The 22,708-nt window shown below is 45.2% G+C and overlaps 1 protein-coding gene across 1 annotated transcript; it reads right to left on the reverse strand.

Moving 5' to 3' along the window:
• Positions 1-4,180: 4,180 nt before the first annotated feature.
• LOC143425934 (neuroglobin) lies at positions 4,181-17,702 on the reverse strand. Its single transcript, XM_076899025.1, has 3 exons — positions 17,468-17,702; positions 5,607-5,847; positions 4,181-4,407 (listed from the first exon to the last, which is right to left on the reverse strand). Exons 1-3 carry the CDS (start codon positions 17,662-17,664, stop codon positions 4,237-4,239), a joined length of 609 nt encoding a protein of 202 aa, XP_076755140.1. The 5' UTR covers positions 17,665-17,702; the 3' UTR covers positions 4,181-4,236.
• Positions 17,703-22,708: the final 5,006 nt, after the last annotated feature.

Below are 22,708 nucleotides of genomic sequence, written 5' to 3' on the forward strand. Positions count from 1 at the left end.
TTCTGATCGCAAGGGCGCCGTATAGAAAAAGTCACGGTGCACGAAAGGCGTGGGTGAACTTCGGTACTCTGATGATCACCGGGGTAAAGAGACGTTCACTGTAAGTAATTCCTTGTAATTCGCGAGATAATTAACGCGCGATACTATTCACCGAACCGCGAGGGCGCTGTTTTCTTACCTAGCTTGTTGATCGATCTTACTTTTGGTTAATAAGAATGCTCGCATCGTACACGATCGCGTGTTCGCCGTCGAAAACTTCTCAGATTCGACCTGTCCCAAATTGGCGCAACTGGGTAACCTTTGTCGCGACGCGAAACGTTCGTATTAAAAATAGGAAAAGTCCTCGCTGGATTTGAATTTTTTTCAACGGTGATTTCCTTCCATTCCGGATGGCACGCCGCAGAATGTCGATCGGACATCGATACCCGTGTACATAAAAATGCAAATGGTTCGAAGTTTCGAAGTCGGACGATCGTGTATAATGTGAAAACCGCGGTATATATTCATTTTTTTTTCTCCCCTATTATTGAACACGTATTTTCTCTCTGAGGCAAAGTACCTGTCGTGTGTGTTTTTTTTCTCTCTTGTCGATCGAGGAACAACTTTAGAACACCTTGCAGTGAGCCACGTTATAAGGGCAGACGCGCACCGCTGTGTCCGTATTACGTGTCGCGGTCGCATTTTTTAATGCATAAAATAGGCCTGTCTGACTTATTCGTACGTGTACTATTGCTAATACGTTCTCACGTGGTGACGTAGGGTGGGAAATAAATCTGGGGGCTATTTGAAGCGTTGAAACGAAGTTTCAACCAATGAAATTTTCACAGCGTCCCGTCACCGTTTACTTTTTAATGCCATTTTCCACTGTAACGTTTACGAGAAAAATACGAAGTTGTGCTATGCCTGGTCGTCTCAAGTTATCGATGCTATAAATTCTAGCACGTCTAATCGGGAAACATTTGGATTCGAAAATGAAATCGCACGTGTCGTTCGCATCTTGCCACGCGATCCGTCCACGATATCGATCGGGATTCGAATCGAAATGTGAAAATGAAGCTTTCATCGGTTACTCGGTATTCACGCGCGATGGTAAGCAGAAAGTAGGTTTGCTTGATTGGAACTGAACGTGCGTGTAATCGCGTGATTGGGTATACAAGGCGTTCGATTATAGGTGGATCGAATCGAGGGGGATAATGGGGGGTGAAATAAGGTGGGAATCAGAGGAGGAACGAAATGGCGTTCGAGGCTGCCAAATGCAATTCTGTCGTTCCCGAGTTCTGCCTCGTGATTTCTTATTTCCACGACTCGTCTATAACCGAGCACCTTGTCCAATCGTCCGGATGACGACGAAGACTGTGGATCGCGTGCTCCGTGACCGTTCGTAGGCGGAGCTCGTGGTTCTTTGGAACAACGGTGACTCGATATCCTCGTCGACAACGAGCGACACAAATAAATTGAGCTCAGAGAGAAATTAGAGATAGATACATACGCCGAGGAAGATACAGAAATAAAGGGGTCCTCTGTCCCAAGAACCGCCTAGGAAATTGACATTGCGCAACGGGATATACACCCCTAGTGTGTCGCATATTCTTCTCTGTTAGTCGCGAGTAAAAATCTATATAAGTTGAGTCCTTCGACGGTCAAAGATTTCGCACGTCCGCGTTACGTCTTCTCGATACACTTTACCGCTATAAAAATCGCGTCGCACTACGATGGTAAAACATGCTCGATGAAAGTGGAGAGGAATCCACCCCTGCTGTTTGCACGGAAGAATGGCGCGTTCCTACGTACGCGCAATGACAGAGGATTTGCTCAGAGAATTTGCGTTAATTTAAATTCAACGATACAACGATGCGATTCAACGAGGGGGCGATATTAAAACTGAAATTAATGAACACGCGATGTGTACGTGAGATAGGGAAGTAAGTATAACGACATTGTGTGTAGAATATTGTTTTACTAAATTACGCGTAGACGAGGTTTTTGGCAAATTCATGGCAAACTTCAAATTAATAGCTTTCTCGCGTCGTTCTTCCCCTTTGCTGTTACGGAATTTCGCACAAGCGTACATGAATTATCGTTGTCTGCAATTTGAACGTATATATTTCGCGTAAATCGGGATATTATACTCGCGTAAACACCTACAGTTTCATTTAATGATAAATATTGCTTTCAATCATTAATTTGTCGTAAATTTACGGTATATATAATATATATTATAGTTATCATTTATAGGTCACGTACACGTGCGACTGATCTCAAAATATTGGTTGTTTCCTGACAGTGTCGATTCTCCACCCCCACGAATAAATCAGCGTAACCATGCACGTACGTAAAAATTCCTCCACCCCTTCACGAGTTTATCGAGATTTCGTCTATCCAGTTCGAGAAAGCTATCAGCATCGAGTTCCAATTGTACCACTTATTAATAATTCCTTTCGAACACGTGCCATCGCATCTTGTCACGCTTATAAGCGGCCTAATGGATTCTGTACTTTGAGAGAATACAGGTTATCGATTTCTTTGTTACCCGCTGTAGCACTTTCCAATATTGCTCCCTTGTAACGAGGCGACTTTGAAACGCTCCATGACACACGAATTAACGACAGCTGCTGGGGCCCAGCGGATGGAACAAAGCGCGAGTCGCAATTTTCGTCCCAAAACTGTACGCGCGCTGCCGTTTGCCCCAGCTACGTGGCACGTTCCGCAGCGGATGCCAAACCCTTTTCTCATCTTCTAATGCGTCGTAAATTCCGATCGCGGAGATACGTTGCGCGTGGCAGAGGTTTCTCTTCGCTCTCGCGTTTCCACGAGAACAACGACCGTTATCGTTCGATTGCGCGTAACAATCGGCGATCGACGGACTATTATTTCGCTGTCAACTCGTTTTAAACGCTCTTCGACAGATGGTAGTCTCTCTCGCCAGGGACAGCAGAGGGTGTTCTACCGTGACTCACGTAATCGAAGGTCCTCATGAATAAAAGCAACGGTCGAGTTCGATTGGTTCAAGGTAGCCATTAGTATCGTTTCAGACCCGTTTCAATTTGGCTCACCGGGGCACGCACGTGTTCGCACCGCGATTCCGCGATAGAGCACCGTCATATCTTCAATTCTCTGAGCCACTCGTTCATTACGCGTCAAAGCTGAACGAAAACTGTAAAACAATTTTTGCGTACCTCGGCTCGAGCGTGGCCCCGCTCGGTGATTTCCATCAGAGCGGTTCTAACTGTTCCACGTAAGCCTTTCAATGTAAATAATCGCTATGGCAGTATTTCGAAATAATCCGTGTCCGCCATATTTACATCGTTCAAATTCTATAATCGATAGTTTGCTGAAGCGAAGGGCAAGCGTAACGCTATTTTTGTTAACTTGCTCCCTTTTACCGTCCCGTGAAACGATACCACCCCGACGGTTCAGAGTGTACCAATGAAATAATCACACAAAGAAGCTCCTCCGTCGGCTGGAGGCTAATAAACGTTCGCTGGGAAAACGTGTTACTCGTCTTCTTTGGCCGTCGAGAGAGTCCACGGTTCGTTTCGCCGCTTGTCTCAACAGCACGAACTCGTAAACAGGTCTGGACGCTCCTATACCGACTGCACAGGAGAGAGCGTCGCCTAATCGAAGCCAATATGGCGTCACGAGAAATAAGGTCACGAGACTGCTAATATCCCTCGTATTTCGAACGAAAGCCTGACCAACAAACAAGGTACAATTAATAATATCCATTTCGAATCGTGTCAAGTTTAGCCAATTTCATTTTCACGTAAGTTTCTGTACTCAAAAGTTTTCATTTCTCTCTGACGGCCATGTTGGTTTATCGAACCGCAATCACGTTCCGATCGTTTAGACTCGTTTAGAAGGCCATTTTCGCAAACGCGAAACGACCGTGCGCGCGATACGATGACCATAGCTACGTCATTCGCGAATTATTTCCCATGACCGAGACCCGCTCGAAGGAAAGAGATTTCAAACCTAACCAACCATCCGGGCATCAGGTTCGTGCCCCTGTAAAAAAGAACGTCGTACGTCGCGTGAACGCGTCGCACAATTACGAAATCGTCGCGATCGCGTCGCGGATCGTCCGCGAAACGGCGATTCTTTCTAACGAACGAACGATCGAGGGGACACGCTCGTACTTTGGTATCCCGTCGTTTTCCTCGTCAGGAGATTTAATAAGTCCCGAGGGACAAAGCGATCAGCCGCAAACCTTCTCCGGTTCCTTTACGACCAAGACGACTAGGAATTGGCAGCGGTGCTCTGTGCTTTGTTGTTCTGAGCCTTGTTGAACCCCTCTATCAACGTTTCGATGATGAATTTGATCGTTATTTTGTAGATGCTCTCCACGTTCTCTGAGTACCGATCTTGCAACGTTTGCTGCACGGCTTGCAAGAATGGTTGCTCGATTTTCTGAAAATGAAATTCATTAAAGGTACAGCGACGATATCGTTACGTTTTTAATCGAAATAAAGAATGATACAACGAAGCGTATCAACGTTTGTCACTTGTGCAAGGTTTGGTGAGATTTTCTTGATCGTTTCGCGTGTTCAATAAATAAATCATCGCTCGTCAGCTTGCAATTATTTTTAACGCGAAAACCAGATAGTATAGATGAATTTTTTACGTAAAATTAATTAAGTGAGTACCTAGTTGAAGGAAAGTTATACTGTCCGTTGTAACGATCGCTGCGAAAGCTCGTTTTGCGTCAAATAACAAGGTTCAGGGTAAACAGGAAATTAATGTCACAGTAGGTACACCGCTGGAATTACGGAAGCTAAATAAGGCGTTGCTGTAATTTTTGCACGTTTCACAGCCTATAAATTGTATTGTAAAAAGATACGACGCCTCGTGTGCTGGCCAATTAAGTAATACTTCCTGCTGGAAATTGAATACTCTGTATACACGGTATCAGAGGGGGACATGATTAATTACGGTAGAAAGAAAATAGAATTAAAATTGTGTATCTGTCAATCTGAAATATCGAAAACACTAATTTTTGTGCGTAGCCTTGATTTAATATTCGCCTTTTTATTGCACTGAATTTTTTATCTAATCCAATTTCGTTTTTCATTTGTCTCATCGCCGCGTAAACAACGCGTACAGTTGATTTACTCTTCGTAGCGTACAAATTCGCGTAACGAAGCATCTTCGATATCGTTCTACGCTCGTGCAGCGCATGAATATAAAATATCGGTCGTGGTCGATCGTTCGATTGTTGTATCGCTTTCCCTCGAATTTTAATTCCACGTACAGAAATCCATCGGATCGACGTTCGTCAATAACTTGGAAATAATTTACGAATTTCGTGCGCAAATAACCGTCGCGCTGTATCGTTTGCTCCGCGCCGAATTCAGTAATTATAAGAATGGATAATCGCGTTCGATTCGAATTGAAAATGGTCCCGTTCGTGTTTCACGCGTTTCCGGCATATTGTGCATACTAATTTGCATAAACGCGCGAAGAGCCGCGCGTTGCGATTGAAGATGCGTTTCGCGGTGAAAAGCAAATTTAATCTTATAGAGCTGATCGTCCACGTGTACGTAGAGATCGCATCGATGGGTCGCAAAAGGAGCGGATAATTTTCCGATTGTTTCCTCGATGGAACTTACCCAAAAGTATTGCGCGTTAAAGCCAGGGATCTTCGTGTGCGTCGCTCCGACTTGGTGGAGACAGGTCAAGAAAACATCCATGTCATCCAGGCCTTTTATACTTTCGTCTAGGGCAGCCATCACTTTTTCCGCGTGCTTCTTCAACTCCACCATGTCGAACTGTTGGCCGCATTCCTCTTTCGCTTTTAAGTCGAGAAATCGCGAGAACATTTGCACCAGTTCCTCGTGTTCCTCGAACAGCCTGAAATTTAACAACAATATACAAATCACTGGATGATAGTTTGAGAAAATTAAACATAACATTTCTACGGAACATATAGCGCGATAATATATCGACTCTTCGAAAAGTATTGTTGGCAGATTGAGGTAGAAGCTTGCTTTTAAAATCTCGATGAGGTTTCTCCTCGTATTTAAGTACAAACGCAGCGACAAGGAAAGGTACTTTGTTTTTCTTTAATTCTTTGGGCGCCATGAATGTTGAACTTGGCCTTCGGGGTATTAAAGCTTTTACGATACCGCTCTGCACGCTCTTGGAAACTTTCCCAAAGTTGTACGATGACGATCGCGACAGTTCTCCTACGAAATATCGAAATTTCTTTGAAAATTCGTTGCCCACACTGTGCGTTCCGCAGCGATTGGTAAATCCTTCGCTCTCGAGTCCGTTAACAAAAGCGAAGGCTGCGAGAGCTTACTTTGGCGTTAGCCCAATTCCATCGAAAATAGAATGGACGATGCATGTTCCATTAATTCTTTTTATCCCTGTTTGTTTTACGCGTCCACACGGAAGATTTGATTTTTCGACTCCCGCACGTAGAGCGCCGCCTTTCAAGTCCTCGAGGGAGAGCTAAGAGGCGAGGGATGACACGGCGGGGAATTAGCGTAAAATCTTGAACAGCTGAAATCTGTAATGCGAACTTTAAGAGCTGGCTAAGTCTATCAAGCTCTTGGTAGACGAAACGAGCTTAAGGATTTAGTTGTAATAAATGTCACGTGTTACGGATAATAACCTCCAGTCGAATCGAATCTCCAAGTTAACGTGTAGTCCAATTTATTCGCGTCTAGACGAACGGCTATTACGCTGACGGAATAAGTACGCGGCGGTACGAGCAATTTAAATAGCTAGAGCTTATAATTGCAAATAATATGTACACATACTTGTAACGTGCGCGTACGTACTCGTGCATCTACGTTTGATATCTCCTGAATAAATAGAACTAATATTAAAGGACTTAGATAAGATCCCCCAGGCACGCATTGCTCTTCAGAGGCAATTATTGACTTTGATGTTCCGTAATCGATCCGCCAAATTACTGTACATAAGACGAATTCCTTGAGGTTTGGGGTTTCGCAGTTTAATGTATATATATATATAAACGCGACGGATAGAATAAAAATTCTTTTACGTTAATATTGAAGATATTGAATGAAAATTGTTGCGATACATTGGATGCAAATATTAAATTTCCCTTAAACGTATCGCAATGGTAAAAGCGAAGCAAATGGCGCTTCGTTGTTCGTCGGAGTAAAAATTTCCATCAAGAAAATTTCCCGCAATTAAAGCCTTCCGTCATCGAATCGATTCTGGCTATTTTCGTACGAAACTGGCCGTTTGTATCGGGAATTTTCGCGGCTCTCGTTACTTCGACCGCGCTCTTCGAACAGTTCGAAATGAAATGGCACGCGATCGGTTCTCGTTGTTCGACGAAGGGAGAATTCCGCGAGTTTTTACAGCCGCGAGACTGAAGCTACGATGTGGCGTGAGATTTTCAGAAGAGGTCAAACTCGTTTCGTTGATTCCCCCTTTTTTTTTTTGGGTTGACCGATAGAGAAAGTGGAGCATGCAGTGCTCTCTTAAAGAGAATGGATCGTATCCGACAACTGGTGTACCAGTGAGCATCGGAAAGAACAGTTTTTCGTTTGTATCGCTGCGATAAAGTCGCGTGCAAGAAACCTGGCACGTTCTCTGACGTCGATCAATTAATAAAAATTGACAAAAATTTCATCGTTCTTCGAATTTCCTAACAAAAAAGCCCCAGTACTTGGTCTTGGCGAAACAGTTTACGTATTAATCAATGGACTGATTATAAAAATTACACCAATGCACGTACATGGTGGAATATATCGATCCGCATTGATACAACGAGGTATTTTTGGATATTTATTATTACAACATACTAAAATTAACCACGATCACTGATAAATACCGTCTTTTTCTGATTAACTTCCTGTCGTTCGAAAATGTGGATAAAAAAATTGCTTCATCGAAAATCAATACTATTAGAGTAATTGATAATTAAAGTGACGAAGATATTTTCATTTTATCAGACATAAACTTCATTTAGATAGAACGCATCGCGATGTACTCTCCAAATGTCTGTGTTAAACCACAATCGTGCCTCCGCGCTTTGCTGCGAACATTTTTTTCGTGATCGATTTATGGGCAGTGATTTACCATCAGGATATCCGCGCAGGGTGAAACCGTATCGAGCGATTCGCGTCCGCTTAATCCTTTCACATTTAAAACAGGGATAGGCGAAGGTGCGCAGGATGAAGTGGAATGCGAACGATAACGGGACGCGATATCTGTTTGACACAATCATAGATGATGGATGGCAGGATTGCCTATTAAACGGCATACGTTTGTGCAAAGCGATTCCATTGGCCGATAATTATCGGCACCGCGTGTAAGTATAGCGTACTCATCTTTGGAGTACGAGTCACAACGCGTTACACTTCGAATCGTTTTTCACGCAATCGAGAAACGCTCTCACGTTTCGTACATTCTGAGAACTAAATCGAAACGATATTTCTAATATATCGACAGCGTAGCGCGCGTGCATTTTTCACGAATTCAATAAAAATGGTAAGCAGCTTTATCGCGAAATGCCGCGCTTTAATCCAATTCTCCCAGAGTTCCATCCTCAGTTTTATTTCCCCATCAGCGTAGCGGTATAAAATATTTAACATTTTCTTCGTTTCTCGTCGCTGACGAAAGAATTCTCATCGCACAACGTCGCGAAAACGGGACGCGTTTTCTTTTCCCCGTAAAGGGTATCGCCTCGAAATGTAAATTCGTCGCCTCGAACGAAATTAGAGTAATTTTCTTGTTCGCACGGCTGGTGCTCGGGGGATGATAAAAGCAGCCGTTTTGCGCGAGAAACATAAATCGAAACGTCGCCAGTAAAAATTCGCTGGTTGGTTTTTTTCGGTTCACTCGAATTCACTTACGATTTAATCCGATATTCCGCGAATTCGGCTACCGAGGAAACATTATCGCGGAATTTATAACAGAGACAGGGAGGGTGAACTCGTGATAACTCGGGGGCTCTACGACCGACTATAAATGTAACCATAATTTAGCTGTTCGCGGAGTGGTTTTTAGACCAATAAACGACGGAATCGAGGATCGATAAAATGGATGTTCGCGTCGTGGAAACCTAATCGTCGTTTCTGTCCACTTACGACAAGAATTCCACGTATAAGCTCACGACAAATCCTACTAGAATAATTCTCGATGCATATATTTACATTACATCGTCTTAATCGTATAATTTAACATTTCAAATTAAAATATTCACTGTTCCTATACCCGACCAAAGGCATTCGTAATATTATTTTACAGAATTACCTTCTTAAAGTATGTACTTTATTTCTGAAATTTGTCGTCTTCCTTAGAAGACAGAAGACGTTTGAAATATTTGTTTTCCGATAAGTGGCAGAAATATCGGAATTGTAAAACGAATATATTATACAACCCGGTCGACAACTGGATTTAATCTAATATTCGCGGGTTGATTTGCATTTATGCAGTCCAGCGGTGGCCCCCGCACTAACAGCTATTTCGAACGTGTCGCAAAGTCGCGCTTAAGCCGCGGGAAATATTTACGTTGCCAATTTCCGTTTATTGCCGGATAAAGTGCCTCCGCCTAAACTGTTTAATGGCCGACCAACCTCTTCGCCCCTCGAATTCTCACCGGGTACGTATTTGCGGGTACCTGAGATTTAGATACGGCTAAGCACTTGTGTCAACCTAATGCCGCGCTCTGTTCTTTCATGCAAATTGCCAGCTTCGCGTAATAGTTGTGTCAGCAGCTTGTGCCCGACGTGATAAATTTCCGTAACTCTTCAGCCGTGCAACGGACGAACGGTGTAAAAGAAGGAATTTAGAAATACAAGAAATGAAACGCGTAAATCGATGGAAATCGCTACCCTTTACTGTAAGACATTGGTGCTTTCCATTTTTGTGTTGGCATAACTGTCTTGGTTTACAGTGGACGCTTCTGCACTGTCGATACGACGTCGCTACGTGATTGATTATGTTATTCAGTCGATACGGACTAGCTCTACGTACGCGCATTCACGTTTCACGGTAGAGATCGTGATACGCTCTATTGCGCTCTGACAAACAGCTGCGAAGTATTTCTGTTCCAGTCCCAGTCGAAAGCAGCGATTCGATCTATTGAAATTAAACGGGGCACGATTAAAGTTGGCGATCGCTCGCGACTTCCGTGGCGCGCCATTTTGTTACGCGATAGTCGTAGCTCGATGACCGCGCGCGAAAGGGGAGCATCGGAGAACATGGCGGAGTGGAGAACGCCGCGTGAGAAGCGGCGATAGCGGTGATTTTAAGTGGAAGAAAATGAAGCGACGAAAAAAAGTAAATAACGCGTAAATAGACGGGTAGGGACGGGACGAAGGGAGAGTCGAGAGGGGACAAGAAAACTCATTAACAAAGGATCGCGAAGGGAACAATGAGAAGGACGAGCATGGAAGAAGGACGAGACGAAATTAAAAGGAGAATGTCCCGGTGAAAGCTGGCGGAAAAAAAGATGAATACAGAGCAGCAAGAGAAAGAGAGAGAGAGAGAGACATGAAGAAAATGAAAAAACGGGATAGACTCATTTTCACGTTGATTCGTCTAGAAACAGCCACTAGCGCGGTATCCCTGCGCTCGGCCACCTGAACAGCCTGAAAATGCCAATACGAGGAAGTCCATTGTACGTACGTTAACAACCGGATAGAGACGGAAAAACGACGATCGTTGCGCGTTTCACGTCACGATTCTCAAAGCTCGAAACGTTCCGCGAAATTAAGAAATGGACGCTTCGATTCAAGAATTAGATACGATCTGGAGTATTCGTTCGAAGACCAAGTTGCCTAAACTCGAGGGTGCTAACGGTATGCTATAAAATACTGAATTTACGACATACAAATTTTTCAAGAAGTATCGTGTTAAATTTGTCAACCGATATTACTGTTTTCGAACATTTTCGCTTGATCTAGGAACCGTCGCGAACCTGTAATCGATACGTCAATAGCGTGGAAGCCGAAATTCCGCACTGACTGAAAAATTTAATTACAATGTTCCGATAACAAGTTGCTATAGAATTCCTGAGCACCAGTTGCGTAACGTTTCCCTTATGCTACGCATAGCGATCTCGTGCAGATATTCATCAATCACGCAGGAATTCAATCCGACCGATTTAATTAGATTTTATTCGCATATATTTCAAGCAGTTCATTCATTCGTCAGTCGGTTTTCATAAATATCAGCATTTCGCTCGGCGTTTTGTGAAATCACAGTGATACCGTCGCGTCTTTCAAAGGGGGATCACGTAACAGCGTTGTCTTAGATGCTCGTCGAACAATTCAGAACATTCTCAGAATGTTCAACAGCTCGCGAGGCATCTAACGCTTTAAGGGTTGCATCCCCGTCGATGGTGCACTGTACGTTTTATCCGATAGCTTAGCTTAAAACTTTGCAATTTTGTAATGAAGCGCTTATGGACTCGAGTTTGCGTTATCACAATTAATATAGTACACTTCTTCACTTTGACGGTATATTTTCGAAATTCCTCGTCCGCGTCTGACAGGCTTTAGTTTACTTTACATAGAAAAACGGGGTGAACGGATAATCGCTTAATTCGCCTGTTAATTTACTCGTTACAATTCCGAAATTTTCACGGACACGATCGAACCAAGTGGAGATTCTTTCTATCGGGCAATCCGTACTTTGAATTTGTTCCCCCACTTGATTATCAGCTGAGAGTGGATCGTGTCTCGCTGGTTTTCTCCTCGGTCCACGATAAATTATTTCAGGGTAGTCCTTTGTAGGCATATCCCGTACGCTCTAGTTACGACGGGAGTGCATCAATATCAGCAATCTCATAATTCAGTAACAAGTGGATAGATGAAGGTGGAGGAGCTAAGGGAGAGCGAGAGGTCAACGCGTGCAAGCTAAAAACGGCACCAAGCCAACGAGCAGCGAATAATGGAATCGTTCGCTGTCCGACATTGGTAACGAGGGTGTAATTAGTACTAACTGACTGCGACTTAAAAATACTGTGGCCGGGTACCACTTTTTTTTTATTCGCTCGAAATATTCCTTCGAGTTCCTGCCACGTAGCCATCTTTATCAGTCAAATCACTCGACTTCGATAAATTCAACCTATTTAACAGAACAACGTGGACCTGCTGTTTCACTTGATTCCAATGGAACGTTTTTTAAAATAAAATTAGTAAGTAACCAGTTCCACTTTTCAGTTGGAACTTTCTATCGACCAGTCTCGTATATATCGGCGATTCATCCTCGAACGAGTTCGCCTCGTATGTTGGTTGGCATTCGCAGCTTCGACTCGTCGCAGACTTTGATCGCGGACTCTGTTCGCGACGGATGAAAGCCGTGGGGAAATCTCTCTCTCTATATATACGGCTGGCTAATGAATTCAGATCCATCGACACATGACACGCCCGACAAACTAATTTTTCTCGTGATTCTCGACAGAGCTGACTTCAGTTGGCGCGAGGAATTTTAATGGCGTCCACGCCTCCGCTGCACCCCCCATTTTCTACTCGCTCGCTGTACTTTTCGCTAAGTCGTTCCAATAGTCTCTCAAACTAATGAAATACTAATGGAATTTTCCAATTCATACGACAGAAGTGAAACCAAGCGCGCGTTTGGCAACTCGGGCGATTACACGGGTCCTCGGAGGTGCCTTAAAGGTCACACGCGTGTACGATCTTCGATTAAATAAATGGCGAATTATTACTTAGCAGGATACCGTACGCTCGTAGATGAAATCATCATCAGGCGTCAATTTGTCGCTATTCGAACGGGAGCCCTCTAAATTCGCTAATGCGTTTTCTGTTCTATCGATTCCCTTCTTGCTCGCGAATAAACGTATGTAAAACTTTTATACTCGTAGCTGATGCCGTTTCGATTTTACGCTGTATCTCAACGTGACCTAGATTCCCTATCTTGTCCCCGTGTCTTTACGTCTCGACGTCGTGTTTATTACTAACTAAGCTCCATAGATTTTTATTATTTTCCAACACGGAACGCGCGCGAGCGACGATATCGTTTAATACCCATTAGCGGATACAAGTGACGTAAATTAATTTCAAACAAACGTAGAAAAGTATCGTTGGTTCCTCGACGCCACTTTTGTGTCGTAATTAATATAAACGAAGTTAAATATATTAATTACCACCCGGATGCGAATCGACGAGGCACGATTCAATTAAATCAAACGTCCGTCCGTCCGTCCAGGGAAACGCTCGTCACTCGAATGTAATGGTTATCCAATTGGACCGTGTCGAGACTTCCCATAAACTAATAACGAGAATATTCCTTTTCCGTTCGATTCGCGGCACACATACCGTCCGTGCCACAATGTCGGCTTCGCGATGAAAAACTAAAGTAGAATCGAGCTATTTTTACACGCGAACAAGCCACATCGATGTTTCTTTCGCTATCTTGAGCGGAGTTTGAAATTCGAAAATCGCGAGTATCGAATTCCGCTGTCATACTTTTACCTCACGCGAGCATCTAATAAATCGTAGCTGTCAGCGCGTACGCGCAACGCTCTGATTGTTTCTATTACGCGCTAAACGCAATTATCAATTAGAATCGTCGTTATTATTCGCAGTCTAAATTACTGGATAATTGTTGATTATAAATTACGTTCCGTTCAATTGCGACGTGTTCATCGAGCATCGTGCAATTTTCGCTCGTAGCCATTCGTTACTGTCACTCGTTCTACGCTGAACATTACACTTAGATTCCATTCAAATGTTACACGATCATCGCGAGATAGCGCGATGACGATTGAGCTGTTAGAAATTTCAAGAAATCAATCGACGGATAAATTAATACACGGGGAGGGTGTCGCTTTGGTGGCGCACGCGAATTTCAGCCAAGCGTCAAATTGATTAAGGGCGGAAGGGAGGTGGAGCATCGAGTGCAGGTAAAATCTAATATTGGATGTCGTGTTCTAATGGAAATTCGGGGTCTAACTCTTACCTGGATTATCGATTCCGCTCTTATAAATGGTACACGGGATCAGACACACGGTTCACGTGCGCAAAATTGTCTAAAAGTGTACGCGGAGAAGCGCTCTCTGTCTCTCATTTCAGTGATACGCTTTTCGAGGGTGCTTCGAAACGTTTAATATCCCACATGTTTATCACGCTTTAATCAGAGTTGGCATTTCCTGCGTGCTTTGCAGGGGGACACAGTCTAATTTATGCATCTCGACTGTTCTACGGCGAGGCTTTAATGAATTCTTCTAGGACCTCTAAATAAGTTTGGACAGCGCCACACGGACGAATATCAAGCTCCAGAGGACAACATTTATTATTTGAATTAATCGCGAAACGAAGAACAATTACGACATCGCCGTTCGCTATGTTATACTCCGCGAGTATAATTATATTGAAAATTCACAAAACACCTGTAGCGTCTGCATTTGCTCTGAAACGCCGTTAATGGGACACAAAAGGCAATTGTCTAACGCTACTTCTGAAACAATAGCTAAAAATCAATAGAGCGTTCGAGTGGGACTTAATGTCACTACGACATGGTACGATAAATAATGATAAGAATAATAACAGCGTTCAGTCGAAACTATATTTGCCTACGGCAAATCGTACAGTTTGGCCATAGATTTTTCAGTGTGCTCGACGGAAAATCCTGCCGTGTCGTTTCCTCATTTCCCACTCGAGTTCTCGGACAACCCACCGAATCTTTAAACGACCATTCTTCCCGCGAGTCCTACGCGGGACTTACATAAATGCGCCAATTACGCTCGGTTATTATACGCCAATATCTAGGAACCTATTGTTCCTCGATGAACAGAGCCAGACCGACGGATAAAGAGGCGTAGCGTGTGTTTGACAGAGAAAAATTGGGGATAGAGTCTAGTATCTGTCGACAGATAAAATAAAAAAAAAAAAAAAAAAAAAAAAACGAGAAAAGAAGAGGGACAGAGGAGAGAAACGATTACCCGATTTAATTACCGTCAAAAGTCTCGTTCTATGAGATCGATCTGCAATTCTATTGAAAACTACCGGATTACAATTGGAATAATAATAATCTTCGTTAATTTCCATATCGACAGAGTTAATGTAATCTCCTGCATGGATGCTCTGCCCGTAGCATTTAGATATCTTAATCAGTTACCGAATGGTTCGATCTACGTTGCCACGAGTACCTTTGAAGCGCAAAACGAGACGGTTTAATTAGTAATTTTCCGTACAGCCACTCTTTCCACGAAGCTCTCCGCGCGTATAAAGGAACATCGCGATTCTATCAGTCGTCGATCGAATAATTCAGCTCTCCATTGCGAAACGCGATTCCAGCCTTATGTTTGTTCCGTGTTGTGCCTCGGTTTCGATGATCAACGACAGAGAGACGCGTTGAAACGGCGCGAGGATGGATGATATCGAGTACAGGTGACGCGAGGGTGCGATGGTCGATCACTCGCTAATAATTAAAGGGGTGCACGCTGCCACGTCGAAGAGACGAGAATTCGCGAAGGTAGACGTTTCATCGCGCGCGAGACAATCGTTCGAACCGGAGGAATCGGTGAACCGTGACAGATCCTGAACGATGACAGCCACCCCTATCTATTTTACGCGTCCCGTCTGATTCGACAAAGACGATTGTTTGCCTCTGCTTTTGATAATTAGAAGCTGGCGATGCAAACACCGTGAGATGCATGCTTGCTGACTTTATCGTTTCGCGAGTTGTTCAACGTTATTTGAATATTTTTATAATGGTTCTTGATTAATTTTGAAACGATCGGACACTCGCCTTCGAATTTAATCAAGGTACCTTGAGCGTATCAAATTTCACACCCCTATAATTCCTGACGCCTGTACAATTGCTCGTATTAACGAATCGTGACCTAATATCGTAGAGTTTATTACACAATTAATACCATAAAGTTGAAAAGTGCTTGGTATGCTTCTTGATGGAATTTTGCTTGCATTAAGTACACTTGTGACAGTAGATCTCGTATCGAGATACTTCGAGTCTGGTCGCTACGATCTTACGTCTCATTAACGATATGGAAACGGTGGCGGAAGAAGTAGCGGATGCAGAGGAATCGATAAATATCGTGTCCTTTCGATCCTGTATTCGACGTTGATAACGTACTCAGGAGTAGCCTGAACGATCATCTAATCGCGTAATGGCGTGTGACGGTGGCTGGCGCAATACGTGGACGTACGTGTACGCCATTTCCATGGGCTATGGTTCGCACAAGAAATTACCCCGAATGTGGTTCCACGCTAGAATCGAGAAGTGATTTCTTATAGCTGGGATTGGCGAGGGATCCCCGGAAAAAAATTGGGCTGGCTAACAACGCTGAATAATCGAATAAGGAAGTTCTGCGGGGTCCTGCGTGACTGAGAACGACGGCTGTCAGAAGCTTTTGGAATCGAGAGTTATAGAGGAGCTAGAGAGTAGCGTGTACCTCGTCAGAAAATATTTCTCTCGATTCTACTTGCAATCTAAATTTCTATACAGTGCGTGTATATATTAAGCGATTCGTTATTGATAAATTTGCAGTTTATTTATTTATCTTCTAATGGAAATCTTACTGAGAGTAACCCCTTGAATAGTAATTCGTCAAAATGAACGGTACGATTAGTATTAGAATTAATTGCCGCGTCTCGCTGCGATTTAAGCAGGTAAACAATAACAATAATTATTCTTACGTCGATGTTACCACGTTTATCTTTCACACTGTTCTCAGAGGAAATGTTAATACGTTCTGAATTCCACCTAGATTAAAGTCTATTCGCATTTAATGGTATTGTGCATCAGTACGGATATCGTAATTGGATAAAAAGGTGGATAAAACCAGCCCCGCGGGTACTGATTTTCTTGGATACCGTGGTTACGGTGGCAGACCTCGTACCTTATCGAGTACGTACCTATTTCCACGGGATATCCACGTAATCCGAGGATCGTCTCATTAAGATGGCATAATACGTGCCAGTTAACGAAATTCTGAGAAATTGTTTGAGCCTCTGTTTCGTTCAACGCGAACCGTTCCAAGGGGTTGTAGGGGAGCGGTACGATTTTTATGGCCCTCGACAGAATTTGTCTTGAGAAATTAAATTCTGTCGTAAATCGTCAACTTGTTTACGCGGAATACTTTGAATATCTTCGCGACGCGACCTCTTGAATCTTCTAAATCACATCTCGAAGTGGACCCGGAGACAAGCGTAACGTTAATCAACGGAATCGTGGAAATGACTCGGTGAATCTGTGCTTCGAGGGATGAATAAAAAAAAAAAATGGCTGACTCTCATCAAGCGACGAGACGACGACGCGGCGCGCTAAGAAGCACCGCGAAATTTAATGGCGTATCGTTCGCGCGCAACTAAAGTCATTAGCGTGGAATTCAAGGGCTAAGATTGATAACGTCTTTCGCGAGGCCAAAGGAAATAACGCTAGGCGATAAAGCCGTAGGTGGAATCAGCGAGCTCTACGCGCGCTTTACTCCACGTCATTCTTAGTAATTCCACGACAATCCCATCGGACGTTTAACGTAATGTTAACAATTACGAACCTCATGAGCATGAAGACGCCAGTCGCGACCAGCTCTCTGGAGATGGCTTTCCAGCTGGCCATAACGGTGTATTTCTGCTTCGCCGTCAACGGTAGCCGTGGGTCCGTGGTCGGGTTGGCCTCCGTGGTCGCGTTTGGTTCCGTGGTAGTTTGATTCTGTGCCTTTGGGGTCGCCAATTTGCTAAGCTCGCAGCCCATTTCGAGGCGATCCGTTGTTCTCTGTCGCGGTAGGGATGAAAGAAGCAAAACGAACCACCAAACACACTCCGTCCTCTTCGTCTACGTGCGAGTCAGGAGTCGAGCCTTGTTAATCTTGGACCTCGCGTCGTCGAGGACGAATCGACACCCCGCAGGAACCCCGCAATCGGATCGACAGAAGCGAAGAGAGAAAACAAAGAAACGGAGAAACGAACGAGCAACTTTAATCGAGTCGCTATCAATCCGATCGAATCACTCGCGTCGAGACGTACCACTGAATTTGTCCTCGGACGACCTGCGGCTGGTTGGAGAAGAAAAATCGTCGGAATCCTCGCGGTTAGTCACTAATTATGCGCGTTCACGGTTCTACCACTTTACGAGCGATCGAGGTGTTCAGCGAAGCGTTCGATCACCGGCGTTCCATTCCAGGCTATCGTCGTCGAATGTTCGAATCCATTTATCCTTTGGTCCCCGTCCTCGGTAATTCCTCGTTCAAAGTCCAGGTGGAACATCGGTTCCGTTCATGGGGGATCATTTATGGACTTAACTCGACGCGCGTTCTTTATCCTCGATACGCTTTATCCGCGCTTTGCCGCGGGTCCAATTCGAATAACAACGAGCCGCGATTGATTTACTGAATTCGCTGGGATCCTCGTCGCTAAGCCCTTTTCGAGCGCTTCCCCGTTCGCCGGGCATCAAGCTCCGTCGAAATTTTCCTGCTGAAGCGATCAAAAGAATAAAAGAAATGAATGGAACATTTCTCTGGTCAGAGCGAGCTGTAACGATAACGATTTGTCGACGGAAGAAACGATGGCGGGCATCGACGGTGAATTGAGGGCGAGTCGAGTTAGTCGAGGACTTTGGTTCGTTGGTCGAGTGAAGGGAGAAGGAAGGGAACACTCGAGGGATTGTTTTTATTGGGTGAATCGTTGACAGTACGAAGGTATCAGTAGTTATTCACGGTGTTTGTAACATAGGTAGCCATAATTTTTTTTTCTCTCCAAATTAATCGTTGCGAGTGCAATGAATATTTAAAACCGCGAGACATGCATATTTGATATTTTAAATAATTTCAGATTCACTGGCCGCTCGAGATGGGCGGAATATTTAATTTCTGTTTTGCATTTTCGAATTACTTCCGCGCGGGGAATCATCCATTGCTCGGTTGTGCCGCGATTGTCGTGAAATCAACCGTACGCCAGAGAAAATTAAAGATCCTATACAAATATACATCCGTATATTAATCAAACGCGCAGCAATACGTTGCACAGAATTTGACAAGTCGAACGCAATAAACATTTTTCTTTCCCTATACGTATTACACAATACTCCCTCTCTCCACGTTTTATTTACGCGCAGATCAGAGCTGTGCCGCGCGTGCATTGTAGAACGAGCGAATCGAGTGCATTGTAAAACGTTTAACGCGAAAGGAAAGGTACACAAGTGTCGGAAACGCATAGAGGCACAGCTGAATAAAACAACGAAACGGAATAGACCAGAAAATTGTTAGCCCCGGGGCAATGTTGTTCAGATAATAAAGAGTGTTAACTTTGCTTCGATCCATCCTCTCGAAATTAAAGAACTTTATCGAGCGAAGAAGAGCACGTTGATGGTGGAGTTAAGTAACAGCCTGCTATTTCAAGTATTCGAATCCACGTTAGACCTCGCGAGGGGAAGTATGCAAACTGTAGCAGGATGTACGGCACAGAAGAATAATCCTATCGTTAACTTTGGAAGTTTGTAACGACTCGTGTCATAATTTAAATGCAAGATTCCTAAGGAGATTGGTCGCCGGGGTTGAAACGGGGAGGGAATAACTGGGAAGGAAAAACGAGAGGAATGAATAAGCAGTTCGTGCGAAACTTTCGTTTCTTCGATGGAAAAAAGTGCGGAACTTTGGTGGAGCGCAGGGCTCGGGTAACGAGGGTGAAAATTAAAAGGGAGGCAAGAAAAAGCGAAAACGAATCGAGATATAATTAAAAAACAGCGAATTTGTAATGAAAGACAAGGCTTCCTCGCGTAGGCAACGACGCGAGGCGGAAGAACCTAAAGCCTCGAAGCATTCGAAACGAATTCAGCGTGTTATTCGTTGAACAGCCTTTAAACGTAAGCGGTGAGAAGCTCGATGCGTTCCATCGAGTGCAGTTCCCTTTCGCGTGTTGCTCTAACGTTTCCGTTAACGCTGTTTTAGCGTCGAGCGAGGAGAACAACAAGATAAACGCCACGCACGTACATCCGAGCGAAAGCAAGGGCGATGTGGCATCGAAAATTAAAGGAGAAACGCGAAATACCGCTCGTTCTCGTCGGTTTCGCCGCGAATGAAAAGCGAACGGGACGCGCGTGCAGACACAGGAACAAATATAAAAAGAAATCAACACGGAAAAACGTGTAACGCGTACAGAAACATCAACGTTCCAACGTACAGCGACAGAACAAAAAATGTTCTCGCACGATACGCTCGCCTCTTCGACGTTAACGCGAGAAGAGATGAAACTGGGTTTACGACGAATCAACGAGTCGATAATCGAAGGAACGGTTCGCGTACAGATTTACGAGGCGAGGATAAAGGTAAAGCGGTGTCCACCATCGAATCCTCCCCTCTCGATCGACGATAAAAAGGTAACCGGAAACAGTAACTGGATGAATCACCTGGTGGACGAAACGCGTCTCTCCTTCGGGCACCGTCGCGTGTTCGAATTGTCAACCGAATCGATTTACACGATTTATACGCCGCGGGCCACGCTGCCCTCTCGTTGGTGTCGGGGTCTCTCTCTTGTTCTGTCAGCGGAGCGCTGGTGCACCCTGCACCCTTGTCTTCATCTCTGGCCACACGGGAACGAGGTACGAGGGGTTGTCGTTACCGCGCGCGTATTACTTCAGCGACGCATTCTTGCGCCTGGAGTGGCTCTTTCCGCCCCGCGTGTCCCAGCTGCGTGCGTAGCTCGCGTGCACGGATGGCTGCCGGCGACGGTGGCGGTTCATCCGCGCCAATCGACGATCGAGGGTGCCCGCTCTCGAGGATCTGGCGTTCCTACCTGCCGCGATTTTCGAACGCGATCCCGTTTTCTATGTTTAGAACGGCTCCCGGGGCTCCGGATCGGTCACGGGGGATGCCTTCGCGCGGCCGTGTTGCCTTTAGCCCAGACGAGCCGAGACTGAGCCACCAGTAACAAGTGCTCAGGTCGAGAACGCACATGCGCAGTCAGAACCACCCCCGTGTCTTTTCGGTCTTCCCTTTCTGAACCCCGTCCGCCAGCGGAACTCCCTCCCCGCGTTAACCTCCCGCGATACAACCTGCGACCAATTAATCGAGCACTTTGCATTTTTTTTCCCTCGACGACCGAACGACAGTTTTTCTTGCTCGCCCCTGGCGGTGTCCCCCGTCGCTGGCTGGAATTACGGAGAACGGCGGAGGGTCGCTCGTACTCCGGCGAACGTTAAAGACGATCGCGCGGAACCCGATGGATTCGTACAGGGTTCGTAACAGGAAATGGAAGGGCGCGCTGGGTAGTAATTTTCAATCAAATTTCCGCCACCGTATGACGAATGAATCCTCTGGTGATTCATGTTTATACACGGTGTTCACGTGTACACCGTGATACATGGACGGGATGGGTGTTTCCATTATGGCTCGGCTCCCAATATGGCTCTCTCCGTATCTCCACCATTTTTCATAGAACCCATCCGGCTGTAACAATAAACCAGACGTTCGTATCAAGACCCGGCGAGCCTGTGTATTGTTCCAGCGCAACTCGGAATACCCAGATCGAATCAGATTTTCAAAGGACGATTCGCAGCCCCCCCCCCCCGAGTAGATCGATCGTGGTCGCCTCTGTTATTCGGCGGATGTGTGATCGCGCGTTTCGGAGGTGTTCCTCTGCGTTGGACGAGTCTTCCGAGAGCTACGTATCGCTCGAACCGCAATAACGTAATAACGAACACTCGATCTTTCGCTCCACGTTGGCACATACCCTACGTAGACGTAATTCCTCGAGTTCGCAGTCCAGGTCGTTCCGTCACTGCCACTTAGCGCGTACAAATTGACGGCGAGCAGAACAACGATAAGCAGGGGGTGAGAAAGTTCGAGGCGGTCGTTCCGTGTTACCCAGAAGTTCGGGACAGAATTTTCCTGGGCACTGTGCGCGATATGTACCGAACGAAGTGGGACACTTCTTCGGGACGGTTGGGTTTATTCGATAGGAAAATCATTCACGTGCTTCTGGAATGAAAGGGAAGATATCCTCGGCGGTGGCGTCTCCCCTCACGCGTCTTCTTTCGCGGATGTGTATTTACGACGGGGGAGACCGACTTCCTGTTGCTCCCCATGCTCGTCACGCACCGAGTTTCGAAGTTATCGGATAAATAGTTCGTTTGTATGCGTAACCCACATACCCGTAATTTCCAATTTTTCGAATCATCCCCACGTTTGTACGGGCGCGATAACTTTTTTCATATACCAGTCAGCGAGTCGCGAGCTTCAGATATCCCACTGGAGACCGTTCGTACGTGTGTTCTAAATAAATTCGCGCAATCGAGACAGCCACTGCGCGGTAAACCGATTTCCCTAAAGAGTCGGACAAGCGACACCTGTTAGGAATGCGACTCGCACCCCGTGCAAGCCAACGGTAACACACACCAGCGGCAGTAAATCCGACAGGTGTGTTTACGTTCGTTAAGGGCAGAGGACGGGTTCCCTGAAAAGGCCGGAAGATCCTCGGCTCGCGAGCAACCTACCAATCAGCTGGCTTTGTGTTTAATTCAACCGAAAGCCGCGCGGCGAGGTAGCTCCCTTCTCGTAGTGGTCGTTTCTTCAGTCAGTTCGTGACGACGCGTGCCCTGGACGCGACGTGCCTCTCGATCCCAGCGTTCGATCGATCGATCCGTCGAACGCTCTTCACCAGATCGGAGCTTAAAGTGCGCGAAACGATCCACGAAAACATCTATCTATTCCATCGCGTTCCACGTTCGAGTCGTCGTTAACACCCCTGGACAGACGTCCGTTCAGTCGACGCCCTTTCGCTCGCTTTTATCGAATCCCCTCGCC

The sequence above is a fragment of the Xylocopa sonorina genome, chromosome 1 (genome assembly GCF_050948175.1).
Source record: "Xylocopa sonorina isolate GNS202 chromosome 1, iyXylSono1_principal, whole genome shotgun sequence".
NCBI classification, from domain to species: Eukaryota; Metazoa; Arthropoda; class Insecta; order Hymenoptera; family Apidae; genus Xylocopa; species Xylocopa sonorina.